The following is a 22,453-nucleotide window of genomic DNA, read 5'->3' as shown; positions in this document are numbered from 1 at the left end:
GCTGTGTCCCCCCCCCTCCGTTTTTTGCTGTCCCCCCCCCCCCTCCGTTTTTTGCTGTCCCCCCCCCTCCGTTTTTTGCTGTCCCCCCCCCCCTCCGTTTTTTGCTGTCCCCCCCCCCCTCCGTTTTTTGCTGTCCCCCCCCCCTCCGTTTTTTGCTGTCCCCCCCCCCCTCCGTTTTTTGCTGTCCCCCCCCCCTCCGTTTTTTGCTGTCCCCCCCCCTCCGTTTTTTGCTGTCCCCCCCCTCCGTTTTTTGCTGTCCCCCCCCCTCCGTTTTTTGCTGTCCCCCCCCCCCCCCCCTCCGTTTTTTGCTGTCCCCCCCCCCCCTCCGTTTTTTGCTGCCCCCCCCTCCGTTTTTGCTGCCCCCCCCCCTCCGTTTTTTGCTGCCCCCCCCCCCTCCGTTTTTTGCTGTCCCCCCCCCTCCGTTTTTTGCTGTCCCCCCCCCCTCCGTTTTTTGCTGTCCCCCCCCCCCCTCCGTTTTTTGCTGTCCCCCCCCCCTCCGTTTTTTGCTGTCCCCCCCCCCCTCCGTTTTTTGCTGTCCCCCCCCCCCTCCGTTTTTTGCTGTCCCCCCCCCCCCTCCGTTTTTTGCTGTCCCCCCCCCCTCCGTTTTTTGCTGTCCCCCCCCCCCCCTCCGTTTTTTGCTGTCCCCCCCCCTCCGTTTTTTGCTGTCCCCCCCCCCCTCCGTTTTTTGCTGTCCCCCCCCCTCCGTTTTTTGCTGTCCCCCCCCCTCCGTTTTTTGCTGTCCCCCCCCCCTCCGTTTTTTGCTGTCCCCCCCCCCCCCTCCGTTTTTGCTGTCCCCCCCCCCCCTCCGTTTTTTGCTGTCCCCCCCCCCCTCCGTTTTTTGCTGTCCCCCCCCCCCCTCCGTTTTTTGCTGTCCCCCCCCCTCCGTTTTTTGCTGTCCCCCCCCCCTCCGTTTTTTGCTGTCCCCCCCCCCTCCGTTTTTTGCTGTCCCCCCCCCCCCCTCCGTTTTTTGCTGTCCCCCCCCCCCTCCGTTTTTTGCTGTCCCCCCCCCCCCCTCCGTTTTTGCTGTCCCCCCCCCCCCTCCGTTTTTTGCTGTCCCCCCCCCCTCCGTTTTTTGCTGTCCCCCCCCCCCTCCGTTTTTTGCTGTCCCCCCCCCCTCCGTTTTTTGCTGTCCCCCCCCCCCCCCCGTTTTTTGCTGTGTCCCCCCCTCCGTTTTTTGCTGTGTCCCCCCCCCTCCGTTTTTTGCTGTCCCCCCCCCCCTCCGTTTTTTGCTGTCCCCCCCCTCCGTTTTTTGCTGTCCCCCCCCCCCTCCGTTTTTTGCTGTCCCCCCCCCCCTCCGTTTTTTGCTGTCCCCCCCCCCCCTCCGTTTTTTGCTGTCCCCCCCCCCCCTCCGTTTTTTGCTGTCCCCCCCCCCCCCCTCCGTTTTTTGCTGTCCCCCCCCCTCCGTTTTTTGCTGTCCCCCCCCCCCCCTCCGTTTTTTGCTGTCCCCCCCCCCCCTCCGTTTTTTGCTGTCCCCCCCCCCTCTCCGTTTTTTGCTGTCCCCCCCCCCCCCTCCGTTTTTTGCTGTCCCCCCCCCCCCCCCCTCCGTTTTTTGCTGTCCCCCCCCCCCCCTCCGTTTTTTGCTGTCCCCCCCCTCCGTTTTTTGCTGTTCCCCCCCCCCCCCTCTCCGTTTTTTGCTGTCCCCCCCCCCCCTCTCCGTTTTTTGCTGTCCCCCCCCCCCTCTCCGTTTTTTGCTGTCCCCCCCCCCCTCTCCGTTTTTTGCTGTCCCCCCCCCCCCCTCTCCGTTTTTTGCTGTCCCCCCCCCCCCCTCTCCGTTTTTTGCTGTCCCCCCCCTCTCCGTTTTTTGCTGTCCCCCCCCCCTCCGTTTTTTGCTGTCCCCCCCCCCCCTCCGTTTTTTGCTGTTCCCCCCCCCCCCCCCCCTCCGTCTTTCAGGATGGAGAGCGGAGATAGGAGCCAGTAAATCTGGCACCTTCCTTTTTGCGAATGAACAGTCAGTGATAACTGACTCTGTCCATTCACATAACTGAAAAATCGTAACCTGTGATTACGATGTCCCAGTTTATGAATGGAGAGGAGCCTCTGTCTTTTCTCCATTCATTTTCAGTGCAGCTGAGGCTGCTGAGAAGGGGACTGGGAAACGTGTCCTCAGTCCCTTTCCCTGTCTCAAAGGGGATATGTCAGGGGTCTGTTAAGACCCCTGATACCTTACCAAAGCCCCCCAACAGGGCTAATAAAAAAAAAATTGCAATAAAAAAAAATGAATTGTAAAAAATAATAAAAAATAAAATAAACACACTGACACTGTCCACTTCCCCTTTTTATAAAAAAAATGCATTGTAAAAAGCAAATAACAAAATAAATTGTAAAAAACAAAAAATTAAATTGTAAAACAAAAAAACTACACACGTGCCTCTGTCACATGACATTTAAAAAAAGTATCGGTAATCGGTATCGGCGAGTACTGGGGGGGGGGGGGAGTACTGGTACTTGTACACGATCTTAACCACTTGAGCCCCGGACCATTATGCTGCCTAAGGACCAGAGGTCTTTTTCCAATTTGGCACTGCGTCGCTTTAACTGCTGATTGCGCGGTCATGCAGTGCTGTATCCAAACGAAATTTGCGTCCTTTTCTTCCCACAAATGGAGCTTTCTTTTGATGTTATTTGATCACCTCTGCAGTTTTTATTTTTTGCGCTATAAACGGAAAAAGACCGAAAATTTTGAAAAAAAATGATATTTTCTACTTTTTGTTATAAAAAAAAATCCAATAAACTAAATTTTAGTCATACATTTAGGCCAAAATGTATTCGGCCACATGTCTTTGGTAAAAAAAATGTCTAAGTGTATATTTATTGGTTTGCGCAAAAGTTATAGCGCCTACAAACTAGGGTACATTTTCTGTAATTTACACAGCTTTTAGTTTGACTGCCCATGTCATTTCTTGAGGTGCTAAAATGGCAGGGCAGTACAAAACCCCCCCAAATGACCCCATTTTGGAAAGTAGACACCCCAAGGAAATTGCTGAGAGGCATGTTGAACCCATTGAATATTTATTTTTTTTTGTCCCAAGTGATTGAATAATGACAAAAAAAAAAAAAAAATATTTACAAAAAGTTGTCACTAAATGATATATTGCTCACACAGGCCATGGGCCTATGTGGAATTGCACCCCAAAATACATTCAGCTGCTTCTCCTGAGTATGGGGATACCACATGTGTGGGACTTTTTGGGAGCTTAGCCGCGTACGGGGCCCCGAAAACCAAGCACCGCCTTCAGGATTTCTAAGGGTGTAAATTTTTGATTTCACTCTTCACTGCCTATCACAGTTTCGGAGGCCATGGAATGCCCAGGTGGCACAAAACCCCCCCAAATGACCCCATTTTGGAAAGTAGACACCCCAAGCTATTTGCTGAGAGGCATGGTGAGTATTTTGCAGCTCTCATTTGTTTTTGAAAATGAAGAAAGACAAGAAAAAACTTTTTTTTTTTCTTTTTTCAAATTTCAAAACTTTGTGACAAAAAATGAGGTCTGCAAAATACTCACTATACCTCTCAGCAAATAGCTTTGGGTGTCTACTTTCCAAAATGGGGTCATTTGGGGGGGTTTTGTGCCACCTGGGCTTTCCATGGCCTCCGAAACTGTGATAGGCAGTGAAGAGTGAAATCAAAAATTCACGCCCTTAGAAATCCTGAAGGCGGTGATTGGTTTTCGGGGTCCCGTACGCGGCTAGGCTCCCAAAAAGTCTCACACCGTGGTATCCCCGTACTCAGGAGAAGCAGCAGAATGTATTTTGGGGTGTAATTTCACATATTCCCATGGCATGTTTGAGCAATATATCATTTAGTGACAACTTTGTGCAAAAAAAAAAATAAAAAATTTCTCTTTCCCGCAACTTGTGTCGCAATATAAAATATTCCATGGACTCGACATGCCTCTCGGCAAATAGCTTGGGGTGTCTACTTTCCAAAATGGGGTCATTTGGGGGGGTTTTGAACTGTCCTGGCATTTTATGCACAACATTTAGAAGCTTATGTCACACATCACCAACTCTTCTAACCACTTGAAGACAAAGCCCTTTCTGACACTCATTGTTTACATGAAAAAGTTATTTTTTTTTGCAAAAAAATTACTTTGAACCCCCAAACATTATATATTTTTTTTTAAAGCAAATGCCCTACAGATTAAAATGGTGGGTGTTTCATTTTTTTTTTTTTTTTTTTTTTTCACACAGTATTTGCGCAGCGATTTTTGAAACGCCTTTTCTTGGGAAAAAACACACTTCTTTTTTAAATTTTAATGCACTAAAACACACTATATTGCCCAAATGTTTGATGAAATAAAAAAGATGATCTTAGGCCGAGTACATGGATACCAAACATGACATGCTTTAAAATTGCGCACAAACGTGCAGTGGCAACAAAATAAATACATTTTTAAAAGCCTTTAAAAGCCTTTACAGGTTACCACTTTAGATTTACAGAGGAGGTCTACTGCAAAAATTACTGCCCTCGATCTGACCTTCGCGGCGATACCTCACATGCATGGTGCAATTGCTGTTTACGTTTGACGACAGACCGCCGCTTGCGTTCGCCTTAGTGCGAGAGCAGGGGGCGACGGGTGCTTTTTTTTTTTTTTTTTTTTTTTTATTTTTTTTTATTTTTTTTTTGCTTTTTTATCTTATTTTTAAACTGTTCCTTTCTTTTTTTTTTTTTTTTTTTTTTTTTTTTTTTTAATCATTTTTATTGTTATCTCAGGGAATGTAAATATCCCCTATGATAGCAATAGGTAGTGACAGGTACTCTTTTTTTGAAAAAATTGGGGTCTATTAGACCCTAGATCTCTCCTCTGCCCTCAAAGCATCTGATGACACCAAGATCGGTGTGATAAAATGCTTCCCAAATTTCCCAATGGCGCTATTTACATCCGGCGAAATCTAAGTCATAAAATGCTCATAGCTTCCGGTTTTTTAGGCCATAGAGATGTTTGGAGCCACTCTGGTCTCTGATCAGCTCCATGGTCAGCTGGCTGAATAACCGGCTGCATTCTCAGGTTCCCTGTTGAGAAAGGAGAGCCAGAGAAAAACACGGAAGACGGTGTGGGGGGGCATTCCCTCCCACGGCTTGTAAAAGCAGTCTAGAGGCTAATTAGCCACTAGGATTGCTTTTACATGAAAGCCGACCGCTGGCTGAAAAGAATGATACCAAGATGATACCTAAACCTGCAGGCATCATTCTGGTATAACCATTCAAAGTCGTGAATGGCGTACCTGAAGACAAAAAAAGGTTAACAATAAAGCACAATAAACGGTAAAGTATAAAAAAATTGCATACCTGAAAAGCAAACATGATAAAACATAATAACAATAAAACATTGCAGAATAGAATACAGTAAAAAAGAGCAGAACGAGAGAGAGCACAATAAAACAACTATTTTTTTTTATTATATATATATATATATATATATATATATATATATATATATATATATATATATATATATATATATATAATTTTTTTTTTTTTTTACACTTTTTTTGTAACTAACTTTTATAACGGTAACCGGTTCCAGGTTCGGGTCTCTCAAAATGTGATGGCATCTTGGGAGACCCTGTGAAAGTGTGCCTAGTCTGTGCAATGCTGTACCCTACGCTAATACTCAACTAATGAATGGTAGCGTTCAAAACATTCATCAATGCAAAGACCAGGATTGTCAGGACAGGAGGGACAAATAATAGAGGGTGTCACGCCTATTTTCGCGCTTGCTGCAGACACGACATCTTTTTTGGGGGTTCGTTGGGTAGGGGTACTCGGGAGGACATAAAGAAAATGCCTCTCATGCAGCCGACTGCATTTGGTTGGGGATGTGAATGGGGGAAGTACGGGCGCTACAGAAGTGGTGGGTTCCCAATTAGGATTGACGAATGCAGCAGGAAGGGCACTATGGGCACGACGGGCCTGTGTTTGTCTTCTTGGTGGCAGCGGGACACTACTTGTGCTTGCCACCTCACCAGCTTGAACTGCACTTATGGGACTCGCCACGTCACCAAGTGTTACTGCAGTGCTGGTTTGACTACGACCGGGGTGTACTAGGCCTCTGGCGCTTGCCAGTTCAATAAAAAGCTACCAAAAAAACTGTTAGCGATCGCAGGGATCAGGCCTGACTCTGCGAATGCTGCAGTTATGCGTTTAGTGTTTTGTAAGTGACAGTGATCGATCGATACTGCACTTGGGTGGGCTGGGCCGGGCGGAGGGGCAAAATGCAGGTGCTAGCAGGTATCTGGGCTGATCCCGCTAACACTGCGTTTTTGGGAACCCTAAACTGCTGGGGACGCTAGTATAGATCTGATCGGATCAGATACTATACCACTAAGGGAACTGTACGGTGCGTGCATGGGTGTTAGCGCTACTGGCGCTAACCTGACGCTGCCTGGGGCTGGTGCTTGCCAGTTCACCAAAATGCTACCAAAAAAACTGTTAGCGATCGCAGGGATCAGGCCTGACTCTGCGAACGCTGCAGTTATGCGTTTAGTGTTTTGTAAGTGACAGTGATCGATCGATACTGCACTTGGGCTGGGCCGGGCGGAGGGGCAAAACGCAGGTGCTAGCAGGTATCTGGGCTGATCCCGCTAACACTGTGTTTTTGGGAACCCTAAACTGCTGGGGACGCTAGTATAGATCTGATCGGATCAGATACTATACCACTAAGGGAGGCGTATGCTGCGTGCGTGGGTGTTAGCGGTACTGGCGCTAATCTGACGCTGCCTGGGGCGACGCATATCACCGCCGGGCGATCAGGGGGCTAAACCTTTATTCGGTAATAAACGGCGGGTGCCCTGACACTATAAAAAATAAACGAACTAATCAGCGTCACCCGTAACAGTTATACGGTGATCAGTGGTGAAAGGGTTAACTAGGGGACAATCAAGGGGTTAAAACATTTATTCGGTAGTATATGGGGGTCCCTGTCGCTATAAAACGCTGACGGCGAACCTAAATAGGTCCCTAACTAGCGTCACCAGCGACACTAATACAGCGATCAGAAAAATGATCGCTTAGCGACACTGGTGACGGGGTGATCAAGGGGTTAAAACTTTATTAGGCGGGGTTAGGGGGGTATCCTAGACCTACAGGGGGCTAATACTCACTGTCCCAACACTGTAACTGTCACAAACTGACACCAATGCAGTAATCAGAAAAAAAAAAAACTGCTGGTGTCAGTTTGTGATTGGGGGGTGATCGGGGAGGGGGGATCGTGGTGTTTAGTGTGCCTGGCATGTTCTACTGTGTGTGTGTGTGTGTGTGTAGTGTTGGTGCACTCACATACCTGTCTTCTCTCCTCGGGCCGGAACGGAAATTACCGAGCCGAGGAGAGATGACATCATTTCCTTTGCTGCTGTTTAGCATACAGCAGCAAAGGAATGATGTGATTGGCCGGCGGCGATCGCGAGGGGGGGGCCACGAACGGATGGCCTCCCCCTCATCTCCGATCGCCGTGGGACAAAAGACGACCGCCTCGGGCACCGGGGGGGGGGGGATCGGACCCCCCCACCCGCGGAAGGCAAATCACGTATATGTACGTGATTTTGCCTGTCCGTGCCACCTTGCCGACGTAAATCGGCGTGAGGCGGTCGTCAAGTGGTTAAAGTGGTATCTGGACAACCCTAAAAAAAAAAAATTTTTTTTTTTCATTTGTAAACACCCAAATCTCAAAACGAGGCTAGTCCTTTAGTGGTTAAGGTACAAAAAAAAAAACCCTCTATTTGGGAATGTGTATGGAAAGTGTTTTGTACACATTTTAACTTCATAATGTCTGCTGTTGCTACTGGATCCTCACGTTTATAGCTTGTGAAACTGGATTATAAATGGATAGAGCCCATAAGGGAACCTCATTGCACAGCCATCATGATTCGCACTAGAGGAGCAGATTGGTAAAAGTGTGTGGTGGGTGTGTGGGGGTTTTTTTTTTTTCCTTCCCCCTCATCCGATTGGTAAGATATACACAGGAGACGGTCTACATGCGAGTGGGTGCGATTGGCTGTGACAGCCAGCAGCGCTCTATTTTTTAATTGGGCTGCATCTCGCAGCTATTTGCAGAGCAAGTGCATTCACAAGTGTAAATGCACACTAAAAGATCGGGAGCGATCTTGTCCCACCAGACTTTTGAGTGGACTGACTTTTTAAATATCCTGTTGTGTGCCATGCACATTGCTGGAGAAATTGGGATATTTACATTATTGGCACAGTCTGATAAAATTTTCATTAACCCCTATTGTGAAGGAAGGTAAAACAAGCCTATACCCAGCATCTGTATTGTACATGCTGAATATTCATGGACTCTTGGTTATATGCTTTTTTTTTTTTTTTTTTTTTGCTAATGTCCTAAGATGAATGACCTCTTTTCCACGAAGAAATCGCTCTTAGCCTAATTCACATTCTTCAGTCATCTCTTCACTGTTTGGCAAGACAATACATAGAAGCCTTTCATCAAGATTGGTACAACCCTGGGAACTGTGCCCAGACCCCAAGCTGTGGGGTCATACTGTAATGTTTCTTCAGCCACAGGATCCAGAGTGAGCACTCACTTCCACACCTTTTAGCTGCTGCAGAGCGCTGTACAAGTCCAGGGCTGTGGTCCATCCAAATCGGGAAACGGTGACGGTTTGCACAGTAGAAGTGAATAAATGCCGAACTTGGCACTAAAATTCTACCATTCAGAGCTTAGTCTCAGGTGGATGACCAGGTGTTGCATTACACCACGTCTCACATTTTACTGACACTTTTGCCCATATCCCCTTTTATAAGGTGCTCAGGTGTTTCCTCATGACCTTTGGCCACAAGGACTTTGCTACAGGACGGCCTGCCCCTGGGTTTCTGCGTACTCCTCCTCTAATATACTTACCCTATTTCTGCACAGTACTCAGTCAGTGCTCCACAGGGGAATACTCTAACCCGTAGGAATGCCAGAGACCAAGCAAAAGTAAGGCACAGCAAAATCTCAGGTGTGGCTATTAACTTTGCTGAAGGCCCACACAATACTCAGTCTTAGTGATGAGCTTTCTCTTGCACTGGTGTGGGACCCAGTTGTAATACTGGACTGTGCATCCGGTTGTATCTTGACCACGCAACAAGCATCTTACCTGTTTAAAGCAGACTTTTCTGCAACTATGTCACAAATGCTCAGACACCAACTGCTTTAATACAGTGATCACTAATCCCAGGGCTCAGGTACCATGTTCCTTAAGCTCCACTTCTCTACCGGAGTCTGATCTTGATATGCCTGCCCTAGAATAGAATTAAAAGGACCTCTATGCAGTGTTAGAGGAGGCTACAGAAGATTTCTCGCCTCCAGGCTCCAAAGCAGCTGATGTTTTCACGCAATATGCTTGCCAATGTTGATATGCTGACTTTTGCAGTGCGCCAAAGCCTATGCGTTGTCCACTTGAATCACGCCAATTTCCCCCTGGATACAAAGAGACCTGCCTAATCTAGAAAGACCTTACCCATTTTTTTGCAAAATAGAATGGGCCATTTATGATGACTGGGTCAGTCCAGAGATTTTCAACTCCTCAAATCATTACTGAGCTAACGTGAAAAAAGTTGTCAAAGTGGTCTGTTTGGTATTAGACCTTGCCGTCTCTATTTTAAACAAATCTCACTGTACCATTTAACCACTTCAGCCCCGGAAGGATTTACCCCCTTCCTGACCAGAGCACTTTTTACAATTTGGCACTGCGTCGCTTTAACTGCTAATTGCGCGGTCATGCAATGCTGTACCCAAACGAAATTTGCATCCTTTTCTTCCCACAAATAGAGCTTTCTTTTGATGGTATTTGATCACCTCTGCCGTTTTTATTTTTTGCGCTATAAACGGAAAAAGACAGAAAATTTTGAAAAAATATTTTCTACTTTTTGTTATAAAAAAAATCCAATAAACTCAATTTTAGTCATACATTTAGGCCAAAATGTATTTAGCCACATGTCTTTGGTAAAAAAAAAATGTCAATAAGTGTATATTGGTTTGCACAAAAGTTATAGCGTCTACAAGCTAGGGTACATTTTCTGGAATTTACACAGCTTTTAGTTTGACTGCCTATGTCATTTCTTGAGGTGCTAAAATGGCAGGGCAGTACAAACCTCCCCCCCCAAATGACCCCATTTTGGAAAGTAGACACCCCAAGGAAATTGCTGAGAGGCATGTTGAGCCCATTGAATATTAATTTTTTTTTTTTTGTCCCAAGTGATTGAATAATGACAAAAAAAAAAAAAAATTACAAAAAGTTGTCACTAAATGATATATTGCTCACACAGGCCATGGGCATATGTGGAATTGCACCCCAAAATACATTCAGCTGCTTCTCCTGAGTATGGGGATACCACATGTGTGGGACTTTTTGGGAGCCTAGCCGCATACGGGGCCCCGAAAACCAATCTCTGCCTTCAGGATTTCTAAGGGTGTAAATTTTTGATTTCACTCTTCACTGCCTATCAAGTTTCGGAGGCCATGGAATGCCCAGGTGGTACAACCCCTCCCCCCCATGACCCCATTTTGGAAAGTAGACACCCCAAGCTATTTGCTGAGAGGCATGGTGAGTATTTTGCAGCTCTCATTTGTTTTTTAAAATGAAGGAAGTCAAGACTTTTTTTTTTTTTTTTTTTTTTTTTTTTTTTTTCAGTTTTCAAAACTTTGTGACAAAGTGAGGTTTGCAAAATACTCACTATACCTCTCAGCAAATAGCTTGGGGTGTTTACTTTCCAAAATAGGGTCATTTTGGGGGGGGGGGGGGGGGGGGTTGTGCCACCTGGGCATTCCATTGCCTCCGAAACTGTGATAGGCAGTGAAGAGTGAAATCAACAATTTACGCCCTTAGAAAGCCTGAAGGCGGTGCTTGGTTTTTGGGGTCCCGTACGCGGCTAGGCTCCCAAAAAGTCTCACATGTGGTATCCCCGTACTCAGGAGAAGCAACAGAATGTATTTTGGGGTGTAATTTCACATATTCCAATGACATGTTTGAGCAATATATCATTTAGTGACAACTTTGTGCAAAAAAAAGTCTTTCCTGCAAATTGTCACAATATAAAATATTCCATGGACTCGACGTGCCTCTCAGCAAATAGCTTGGGGTGTCTACTTTCCAAAATGGGGTCATTTGGGGGGGGGGGGGGGGGGTTTGGAACTGTCCTGGCATTTTATGCACAACATTTAGAAGCTTATGTCACACATCACCGACTCTTCTAACCACTTGAAGACAAAGCCCTTTTTTTTTGCAAGAAAATTACTTTGAACCCCCAAACATTATATATATTTTTTAAAGTAAATGCCCTACAGATTAAAATGGTGGGTGTTTCATTTTTTTTTTTTTCACACAGTATTTGCGCAGCGATTTTTCAAACACATTTTTTGGGGAAAAAACACACTTTTTTAAAAATTTGAGTGCACTAAAACACACTATATTGCCCAAATGTTTGATGAAATAAAAAAGATGATCTTAGGCCGAGTACATGGATACCAAACATGACATGCTTTAAAATTGCGCACAAACGTGCAGTGGCAACAAAATACATTTTTAAAAGCCTTTACAGGCTACCACTTTAGATTTACAGAGGAGGTCTACTGCTAAAATTACTGCCCTCGATCTGACCTTCGTGGCGATACCTCACATGCATGGTGCAATTGCTGTTTACATTTGACCATTAGCCGCTAAGATTGCTTTTACATGAAAGCCGACCGCTGGCTGAAAAGAATGATACCAAGATGATACCTAAACCTGCAGGCATCATTCTGGTATAACCACTCAAAGTTGTGAATGGCGTACCTGAAGACAAAAAAAGTTAACAATAAAACACAGTAAACGGTAAAGTATAAAAAACTGCATACCTGAAAAGCAAACATGGTAAAACATTGCAGAATAGAATACAGTAAAAAAGAGCAGAACAATGAAACGACAACTATTTTTTTTTTTTTATTTTATATATTTTTTGTTACACTTTTTTTTTTTTTTTGTAACTAACTTATAACTGTAACCGGTTCCAGGTTTGGGTCTCTCTAAATGTGATGGTATCTTGGGAGACCCTGTGAAAGTGTGCCTAGTTTGTGCAATGCTGTACCCTACGCTAATACTCAACTAGTGCATGGTAGCGTTCAAAACATTCACCAATGCAAAGACCAGGATTGTCAGGACAGGAGGGACAATAATAGTAGGTGTCATGCCTATATCGGCGCTTGCTGCAGACACAACATCTTTTTTGGGGGGGTTCGTTGGGTAGGGGTACTCGGGAAGACATAAAAATGACTCCTGCAGCCGACTGCATTTGCTTGGGGATGTGAATGGGGGAAGTACAGGCGCTGCAGAAGTGGTGGGTTCCCAATTATTAGGATTGGTGAATGCAGCAGGAAGGGCATTATGGGCACGATGGGCCTTTGTCTTCTTGGTGGCAGCGGGACACTACTTGTGCTTGCCACCTCACCAGCTTGAACTGCACTTATGGGACTTGCCACGTCACCAAGTGTTACTGCAGTGCTGGTTTGACTACGACCGGGGTGTACTAGGCCGCTGGTGCTTGCCAGTTCACCAAAACGCTGCCAAAAAAGCAGGGATCAGGCCTGACTCTGCGAATGCTGCAGTTATGCGTTTAGTGTTTTGTAAGTGACAGTGATCGATCGATACTGCACTTGGGTGGGCTGGGCCGGGCGGAGGGGCAAAACGCAGGTGCTAGCAGGTATCTGGGCGGATCCCCCTAACACTGTGTTTTTGGGAACCCTAAACTGCTGGGGATGCTAGTATAGATCTGATCAGATACTATACCACTAAGGGAAGTGTACGGTGCGTGCGTGGGTGTTAGCGGTACTGGCACTAACCTGATGCTGTCTGGGGCTGGTGCTTGCCAGTTCACCAAAACGCTACCAAAAAAACTGTTAGCGATCGCAGGGATCAGGCCTGACTCTGCGAACGCTGCAGTTATGCGTTTAGTGTTTTGTAAGTGACAGTGATCGATTGATACTGCACTTGGGTGGGCTGGGCTGGGCCGGGCCGAGGGGCAAAACGCAGGTGCTAGCAGGTATCTGGGCTGATCCCGCTAACACTGAGTTTTTAGGAACCCTAAACTGCTGGGGATGCTAGTATAGATCTGATCAGATATTGGTCCGTTCAGATACTGTACCACTAAGGGAGGCGTATGCTGCGTGCGTGGGTGTTAGCGGTACATCTGTCGCTGCCTGGGGCGACGCATATCACCGCCGGGCGATCAGGGGGCTAAACCTTTATTTGGTAATAAACAGCGGGTTCCCTGACACTATAAAAAATAAGCAAACTAACCAGCGTCACCCGCAACAGTTATACGGTGATCAGTGGTGAAAGGGTTAACTAGGGGGCAATCAAGGAGTTAAAACATTTATTAGTATATGGGGGTCCCTGTCGCTATAAAATGCTGACAGCGAACCTAAATATTTACCTCCCTAACTAGCGTCAGTGACACTAATACAGTGATCAGAAAAGTGATCGCTTAGCGACACTGGCGACGGGGAGTGATCAAGGGGTTAAAACTTTATTGGGGGGGTATCCTAGACCTAAAGGGGGCTAATACTACCTGCCCTACCACACTAACTGTCACAAACTGACACCATGCAGTAATCAGAAAAAAGAGAGGGGACCCAGGATTACGACATATGCGATTTTTGGGTCGGCCAGCTTGCCTAGGTAATCTACCATGTTGTAGTCCTGGGTCCCCTTAATATGCTCCCAAAGTTTGGTGTCCCTGTCACTTATGTTTGGGGAGTGGTGTCATGTCAAGCTGACCAAGATTTTCCCATAGAGCTAGTGTATTTACATGCATTGAGAAGTGAAGAAATGTTCTGCTTCACTTGAAGTACATTTCCCAAGGCGTCTTTCAGGGCAGCACCTGAGATCATGGCTCCTCCCATCGGAACCGGGAAACACCTTCCAAGTCTTTAAAGGGCGGCACCTCCCTACCACATCTCAGGTTTTTGTGTTTCTTCCAGCCTGGAGGGAGCATCCATGTGGGGTGGGGTGAGGGCGGTGCGAGCCATGATCTCTCAGGTGCTCCTGAGATGCAGAGGTTCCTCACCCTTTTGTCTTTTTTTTCAAAGACCCCAGCCCTCCCACCTACCAGGGCTCAGCATTGGTAAGGTGGGCTCCTCTGTTCCCCTAGGTGCTCGGGGATAGTCGTTTCTGGCCAGTGACCCGCTCCAGTCTTCCAGGTGGCGTTTGCAAGTGTGCACCGCAGTCATGGTGCAGAGGCCAAGAAGAGTCTTGGCCACGCCGAAAGTAACACTCTTATGAGCAGGTCACGGAGTCGGCGCCTGGTGTAATTTCTGGTGGCAGGGGGCGGAGGCAGTGCAGGAACTGGCGCCTATCTCAGCGTCCAGTGCAGTGGCACTAGGAGTCCTTAAGCAGCCCATGAAGCCACACGTAGAACGCTGCACACCTGTGATGGAGGACGTGGCATCTGCAGCGGTGGGGACAGGCGCCAGCAAGGTTCAGGTAGGGGGCAGTTTTCTTAAGTCTGCCCATTTCCTTTACCTGGGATTCCGGTCTTTCCTTTTTATCCCCCCTGGTGGGTTTTTTTTTTTTTTTTTTTTTTTTTAGTTTTTTTCTCTCTCTCTCAGGCCAAAAGCTCTGACCCAGAGAAAAATAAATGCCCCTCATGCATGGCCAAGATGGGAGAAAATTGGAAAAATCTCTATGCAGTACCTGCATTGCTTCTTTAGTGAAAGAGGAATCTGCTTCTGTTTAAATCGTGGCATGAAGTTCCTCCTTCAGAGGAAACCAAAACACAATCATTCCTTGATTCTTTAGTTCTGGCTGCGATCCAGCCCTCCACTTCGGAGTTCTCCCAGGGTTCACTTTCTGTCCCCGTGGTAGAAACTTTGAAGGTCCGTCTACCAGGGAAAAATAATCCCCTGCGCTTTCCAATGATGGTTCAGAAGAGGGGGAATGGGCAGAAGTGGGCCCCCTCCAAGTTTAAGCTATCCCTGGAAGAAGTCGATCGTCTCCTTAGAGCCATACATGTCACCCTTGGCCTAAGCGAAGAGAAAAAGAATTAACACTACCTGACCGTATGTATGCGGGTTTAAGTGAGCCTAAAGGGAGAATGTTTCCGGTGCATTCTGTCATCTCGCACGCCATAAATAAAGAATGGCAGGACCCGGAGAAACTTTTTTTTTTTTTCCTCTTGCGAGCTCACAAGAGACTCTTTACTTTCGTGGAAGACCCCTCAGTGGTATGGAACAAGTCTCTAGGTCTACTGACCTAGCCTATGAGGACATGGGGATCCTAAGGGATCCGATGGATAAACGAATGGATCTTTTGCTCGATATCTTGGCAATTGATCATAAGCAATTTAAAACCAGCCATGGCTACGACATGTGTCACCAGAAACCTGGAATACTGGGTTAACCAGCTAAAGGCTCATGTATTAGGTTCGCCCAAACAGGAAATTTTGGATTCTTTTACTACCTTGTCCTCTGCGATAGCCTATATGGCAGATGCTTCAGCCGAAGCAATTAGAATGTCGACTTGATCAGCAGCCTTAACAAATTCGTCAAGAAGGGCATTGTGGCTGAAGACTTGGCCAGGTGATGCGGCATTGAAGAGTAAACTCTGTGGGATTCCCTTTTCGGGTGACCTTCTCTTTGGTCCTGATCTAGATACCATTCTAGACAAGATAGCCGATAGGAAGAAGTCCTTCCTGGTAAAGAAGAAGATACTGCCCCCGAAGCGCCTTTTTCGACCTCAAAAAGCTCAGGAGCAGTACAAGGCCCAGGAGGGGAGGAGGAAGCAATTGGTCTGCACAAAAAGCTAAAGGCAAGGGCGGAATCCTATTCCATCCTTCTGCGCAAGCTGAAAAATCCCAATGACTCTACCCTGCGGGTGGGCGGGAGGCTGCAAAATTTCCTTCCGCGGTGGTCAGGCATAACCTCAAATCAATTCATCCTGACCACTTTTTTTTTTTTTTTTTCTCATGGCTACGCAATAGAATTTACAGAATCTCCTCCAAGAAGATTTCTTGTGAAAAATACCCCAAAGGATCCAGTAAAGGCCCTGGCCATGAAGTCCTTATTAAAGATGCTGAGGCAGCAGGGTGTAGTGAACCCTATAGTGATAGGGTTTCTATTCCCACGTATTCTTGGTAAAAAAAAAAAGTCAACGGGAAAATTTTCAATTGATCCTTAACCTAAAACCCTCTGAACAGATCTGTCAAGTACAGAAAGATGGACTCTATTTTATTTTTTTTTTCAGTCAGAAATTTGCTGACTCCAGAATGTTACATGGTGTCAATAGATTTAAGGGATGTATACCTGCATATCCCAGTTTCACTCCAATCCCAGAAGTATCTCAGGTTGGCGGTAAAGATGGAAGGCGCAATTCGTCATCTGCGGTTTAAGGCCTTGCCGTTCAGGCTGTCGTCCTCACCTCAGATCTTTACCAAGGTGATGGCGGAAGCCCTAGCTCCGCTCAGTCTTCAGGGAATCGCAATGATTCCCAGATAGATGACCTACTGTTCTTCGCCCCTTCAAGGGGAAGGTTGCAGGATGACTTAGTCAAAGCATGCAACCATCTAGAATCTCTAGGATGGATTCTAAAACCCCAGAAATCCTCCCCAAACGTGTCGCAGGTGGTTCGGTTTCTGGCTATCAATTCAATAGAACATAATATTTTTCTCCCGCAGGAGAAAGGACAAGCTTCAGTGCACTATGTTAATGCTGCAGACCAACCAGCCGATAACGATAAGGTAGATTATATCGGCATTGGGGGTACTGACCTCAACAATGCCGCCTATTCAGTGGGCAAGACTGTACTTCAGGTTTCTACAAAGTTTTCTCTTAAGGTCTTGGGATCACAGCTTAAGATCCCTGGACACAGGTGAAGATTCCGACCCAGGTGAAGAAGTCGCTATGGTGGTGGAGGAATCTGGAGATCCTATCAAGGGGTCTAGATTGGGCCTTCCCAGTCGAAAAGACTGACAACAGACGCCAGCTCTTGGGGGTGGGGGGGGTCCACCTAGGAGGAAGCTTCACTCAAGGAAGTTGGTCCAAGAAGGAGACGACAAGGTCCTCAAATTGGAGAGAGTTAAAGGTGATTGCCTTATCTCTAGTAGTTTTCACACAAGATCTTCAGTCTCGCCTTGTTCAGGTGTTGACAGACAACGCCACGGCTGTGGCTTATCTAAACAAGCGGAGGGGCAGAAAGAGCAGGTCCTTACAAGCACTGGCAACAGAAATCCTGTGGGCAGAAAAGCACTTGCTATCCTTGTCAGCAATCCACCTGAAGGGGACCCTGAACAGAGTGGCCGATTTCCGAAGCAGAGTGGTCTCTGAATCCGGAGGTCTTTAACAATTTCCAGTATGTGGGGACCAAAAATAAAAATTAAGTACAGCGCTACATTTAGAAAGAAAGTGAAAAGCAGCCAACACACCTATAGACTCAAGGCAGAAAAAAAAAAACAAAAGAAACAAAAGTGTGGCACTATATATCACATCCACAGCCGTGTGTATTACAATAAAGACATATAAAAATAGTGAATACTACCAAAAAATGTATGATCATAAAATGAATAGTGTCAAATAGTTAATCAGTATTGATCACATATAAAGTAAATACACAGTAATGCTTAATCATCAGATGTGCCAGTGATTGGTAGAAACCCGTGCTGGTTCCATGAGCCAGACACCAAACATAAAAAGCATAAAACTTTAAAAGTCCATAAAAAATGTGTAGAAAAATAGTGAAGAAAACATCAACAGAGTTCAAAGGGGGTGATGCATAGCCAGATGGTATTCACAGAATTTTAGTCGCACCAAATCTGGCGAGTGGGCAGAAGGGAAACCACAAGTGTGCATAGATTGTACATCAGTGCCGGGGCCAACACCAGGAGTAGAGGAGGCTTACCGGAAAAAATTGACCTGAAATGGCGTACGCCAGACAAGTCAAAAAAGCATAATAACCACTGGTTCTGGGAAATGCGTCTTGTCAGATGTCATCAACAGATGGTGGAAAGAAAAAGGGGGGGTCCGCACGGCTTCCTCTCCCATAGGTAATTCAGCATAAGCCAAACGTGTAGTTTTTATATGCCATGCAAGGAGCAAACAAAACTCATAGCGTAATAACGTTTTAAAACACTAGTTTATTAAAATAATAAAAAACAAACTCACATTTGGAAGACCGAAACAGAGCTCAAATATCAAATAGCGGCGATTGTGAGGGGTCCACCCGACATGTTTCAGCTAAGGAGCCGTCATCTGGGGTATGGACCACCCTCACCTCACCGCTTTTTATAAACAGAAGATGACCCCCACTGGGAGTGTCTACAAACCGGAAGTGCAACAAGTAAGAATCACTTCCGGTTTTCAGGGTCATAGGATGACTAATTGAATAGTTATATTAAGAACAAATTAATGAAACAGAGAACCATGTATCTCATGTTTCTAAATTAGGAGATTAAAAATGAAAAAATAAGTACAAAAAAACGGTAAGCTGTGCCCTGAATCAGTCCATCTATCAGGAACTGGTCAGAGCGCTAGCCAAGCCTCCCTTTCAGCCAGCCTGCTCCTCAAGCCTCACTCTCATATGTGATGCACTTCCCATCACACAGAGAGGAAGTAATACCACTGCACTCCATAAGGAGGAAATGTGGGGACCGCCAGAGGTGGACCTGTTTGTCTCAAAGGAGAATGTACAGGTTGCTCAATTCCTATCACTAAACAATCTCGACGGATCACTAGGGACAGACGCACTGACTCATCCATGGAGATTTCACCTTTGGTACGCTTTCCCCCCATTCTAGTTAATCCCACTGGTACTAAAGAAAATATAAGAAAATATTACTCTGTTTTGGCTGAAAAGGGCCTGGTTCTCAACCGTTCTGGGAATGGCGACCAAGCCTTGTTATCTACCACTCAGGCAAGATCTGTTAAGCTAAGGCCCAGTGAATCATCCAGAAGTGGCCAGGCTATCTTGCATCCCACTGCTAAGGAGTAAGGGGTTTTCTGACATCTAATAACATTTCTATCAAGTAGGAAAAGAGTAACACGAGCCATCTATACTAAGGTCTATAATTCATGGTGCAATTCATCTGCCCAAGATCCAAGGAGCCTTGTTTCCATCTTGGAGTTTTTACAAGATGGGGCAGATAAAGGACTAGCAGTCAGTACCTTGAAAGTACAGGTTGCTGCACTAGCGGTGTTAGAAAAATCTGTGGCCTCTAAACCGCTGGTAGTCAGATTTTTTTTTTTATTCCTTTTTTAGAGCTCATGCAAAATTAAGGCCAGCACCGGTCAAGAATTTCCCTAAGTGGGACCTGTTGTTACTGCAATCACTAGCAAAAAGCCCATTTGAACCTCTGGAACAAGAGTCGCTCAAATGTCTCTCTTAAAGCTGTGTTCCTGATTGCCATTACTACACGCTTTGTCAATTAGGGAACCTTACCTGTCAGTGTTCCTGGATAGTTATTTTCAGGATGGACCTGAAGTTCTTACCTAAAGTAGCTTCATCGCATAATCGTAAACAGGACATTGTGCTCCCAACCTTCTGTGCTAACCTGTCAAAGGAGACCTTGTTTCATATGTTGGATGTCAAAAGAACTTTGTTACGCTACCTGGAAATTACAAAGGACTTTAGACGTACAGACTCGTTATTTGTAATTTTTTCGGGCAACAAGAAAGGTCACCAGGCTTCTAAAGGATTATTGGTCAGATGGCTGAAGTTATCCATCCTGGAAGCATACTCACATGCAGGTTTGTTTCCATTGTTTCCACCCAAGGGAGTTTGTGCACACTCAACCAAAGCACTTGCGGCCACTTGGGAAGGTCCAGCAGGCTGTTGTCCCACCCTAAGGGGGTAAGTCTGTTATCCTCTCAAATGCTGTCCTGAAAGACACCTTGGGAAAGTTCAAGTTAGACTTACTGGTAATTTGTTTTCCAGAAGTCTTTCAGGACCGCAACGACCCGCCCTATTGGTTTGATGTACTATGCTGTAACTAACATATGTGCTCCACCCGGGCCGTAGGTTCTCCAACTGAGCTGTGGTAGGGAGGCGCCTCCATTTAAAGACTTGGAAGAAGGCGGTATTTCCCGGTTCCGATGGGAGGAGTCACGATCTCGCAGGTGCTGTCTTGAAAGACTTCTGGTTCAGGAAAACAAGTTACCGGTAAGTCTAACTTGAATTTTTTGTGCTTGGATGTAACTTCATTTTTTTTTTTTTTTTGCCAAAAAAGATTGTTTTCCTTACATAGGGGACAAAGTCTCTCACATGTGATTTTTTTTTTTTTTTTTTTTTTTTTTTTTAGGTGACAAATTTTCTTTGAGGTATGCAGGGTCTGAAAGACCTGGCATGTCTCCTTTGGACTCCACTGAAATGTTTTTCGATGCAGATCACATTGCAAAACATTACTTCCCAGCTGAGCTAGCTGGGGACGCCTAGATGCTGACCCGGAAGTGAGGTCCCTGTTGCCGCTTTCTGGGTCACAGCAAGAAGGGGAAGAGGGTGAACCTACATCTGCTCTTATCCATCCGCAGCCACCGGCATCTGCCACCGGCATCTGCCACCTTGCCCCCCGGGCCTGCAGATGGGTAAACGGAGCCCAATAAGCTGAGTGGGGGTGCCGGTAGAGCTGGGCGATTTTCTCAAAAAAAAAAAAAACATCTGCTAAATATTTATTTTCCTTCCCCTTTCATTCTTGGCATATGTATGATTACAACTACTTGGTGTATCCAGGTAAAATATATACCTTGTGTGTTTCAGGTTAAATTGGATCTTCGTTGGGGAGAAAGAAATGGGAGTACAGGGACATGTTTTCAGCTCGTGATCAAAGGCTGTAACAGATCAAGTGATCAGGAGCCATTCCCCTGGCTCCCAATCATTAGTAGAAAACCCTAAATCGGCCTTTCTCAACCCTTTCATCACAGAACCCTTGAAATAGTTCTCCAGTCTTGGGGAACCCCTGCTAAAAATTGGAAATCTACAACTCATGATACATTAGTGTGATGGTCAGTGGGAAGAATGGTCCTTACACTTGTGGTCATTTGGAAGAATTACCTCCTTACAGATAGCTTAAAAGATCATTGGTGTCGGTGGGAACTTATCAGAGAGGCAGAAATGGCCCAATGCTGAAGGAACCCCTAGCAACCTCTGGAGGAACCCTAGGGTTCCACGGAACCCTGTTTGAGAATTGGTACCCTAAACAGTCAGTGTCAGCTCAGTCTCCATGCACAGGGCGTGCTATTGAGTGCAATTGGGACACAGATGTGCATAAATGCAGTGCTATGGAAGAAGGCCCGCTATCTTGATCCAATATATGTGTGAGTGGCGAGGATGTTTATCCTGCAGTGGAAGTAAAGTCATTAGTATTGTAATGGGTGTCTTTTTGTATGTGTTTTGTTTTTTTGTTTTTTTTTTTTTTTTTTTAATTTTTTTTTTTCTCTTTTCTCTTTCCTTAGTGTTTCACTGGCAAGCAACAATTATGGGACCCGTGAGTATTAAATGTTTGAGCAATTAAACGACCACATTCTAACAATTCTTGCATTCTATGAAATATGTTCTAAGCTTGGCTAGTGACAACAAGGTAAACCATAGTGTAGTTTTGACTTTATTTTTATTTTTTTTTTATTTCTCTCTTGTGTACAGTCTGTGTGCTATACTTGTGTAGTAATTGTTCCTTGCACAAGATAATAAAGCTGCACATGCAAAAGTTTGTATGTCATTACGCATATTGAATAGAAATTTTAAAATGTTGATCAAATTCTGTAATGCTAAATTTAAGTAAAAGGAAATTTCTTTCTTGTCCTTAAGTGAGACAAGAATTCAGGAATTTTTTGGTTCCACTGCCTCCTGCAGGAGGTTGTGGTGTTACACTGGCAAGCAAAGTTGAAGCTGGCCCCTGTATAAACCTGTCTCTGCAATCATGCCTTACTTTTTTTTCCCTGGTGTCCTACCAGATTGAATGCCTTTTCCTCAGCTCTGCTGAAGTCTGTTTTTGCTAGTCTAGCATGGAATGTGACCTTTGTAGCGCTTTACAGACTTTGTATTGTGTGAGTTAGCTACAGAGTAAATTTAGTCTCCAGAGCTGTGGCAGTCTCTGGTATGACCCATCTCCTGAAGACTCGATGGGTAAGGCTGGAGCATTGAGAGCTAATGGTTTTTACCCATGTGTTCACTTTTCAAATTTCCTGCCACCGCTGGCTTCACTGTGCACCATCACTCCCCTCCCTGTCACAACGTTGGGGGGGGGCTGGGGTTGGGGGGTTGTTGCATGTTAGACCCTGAATATGGATGTAACATTTACAAAAGGTGGACTTCCCCTCCTTTTTTAACTGTCACGCCTTCTAGATGACTCCTTCCCACTCACCTTTTTTATGCTGAGAATGCAAACAGCATGTACTAAATATAAAATTGATGCGCTTTAAATAAATAGTGCACAATATGCTGCTGCGACTAAGCTTAAATCCAGGAATAAAAAATATAAATAATTATGGTGCTAATA

The 22,453-nt window shown here is 45.6% G+C and overlaps 1 protein-coding gene across 2 annotated transcripts in view; it reads left to right on the top strand.

The window, feature by feature from the left end:
• The window catches only part of UBE2D3 (ubiquitin conjugating enzyme E2 D3), a 125,975-nt gene that overhangs the window by 69,903 nt on the left and 33,619 nt on the right, over positions 1–22,453 (top strand). For both annotated transcript variants that reach the window (XM_073601675.1, XM_073601680.1), the window contains one exon: positions 21,411–21,442. In XM_073601675.1, coding sequence (XP_073457776.1) covers positions 21,411–21,442 — 32 coding nt within the window. The remainder of the gene's footprint in view (positions 1–21,410; positions 21,443–22,453) is intronic.

Source organism: Aquarana catesbeiana, linkage group LG01 (genome assembly GCF_042186555.1).
Source record: "Aquarana catesbeiana isolate 2022-GZ linkage group LG01, ASM4218655v1, whole genome shotgun sequence".
Lineage (NCBI taxonomy): Eukaryota > Metazoa > Chordata > Amphibia > Anura > Ranidae > Aquarana > Aquarana catesbeiana.
Note: the sequence above shows the minus strand (reverse complement) of the source record. Positions and strands in the feature narration are given on the sequence as shown.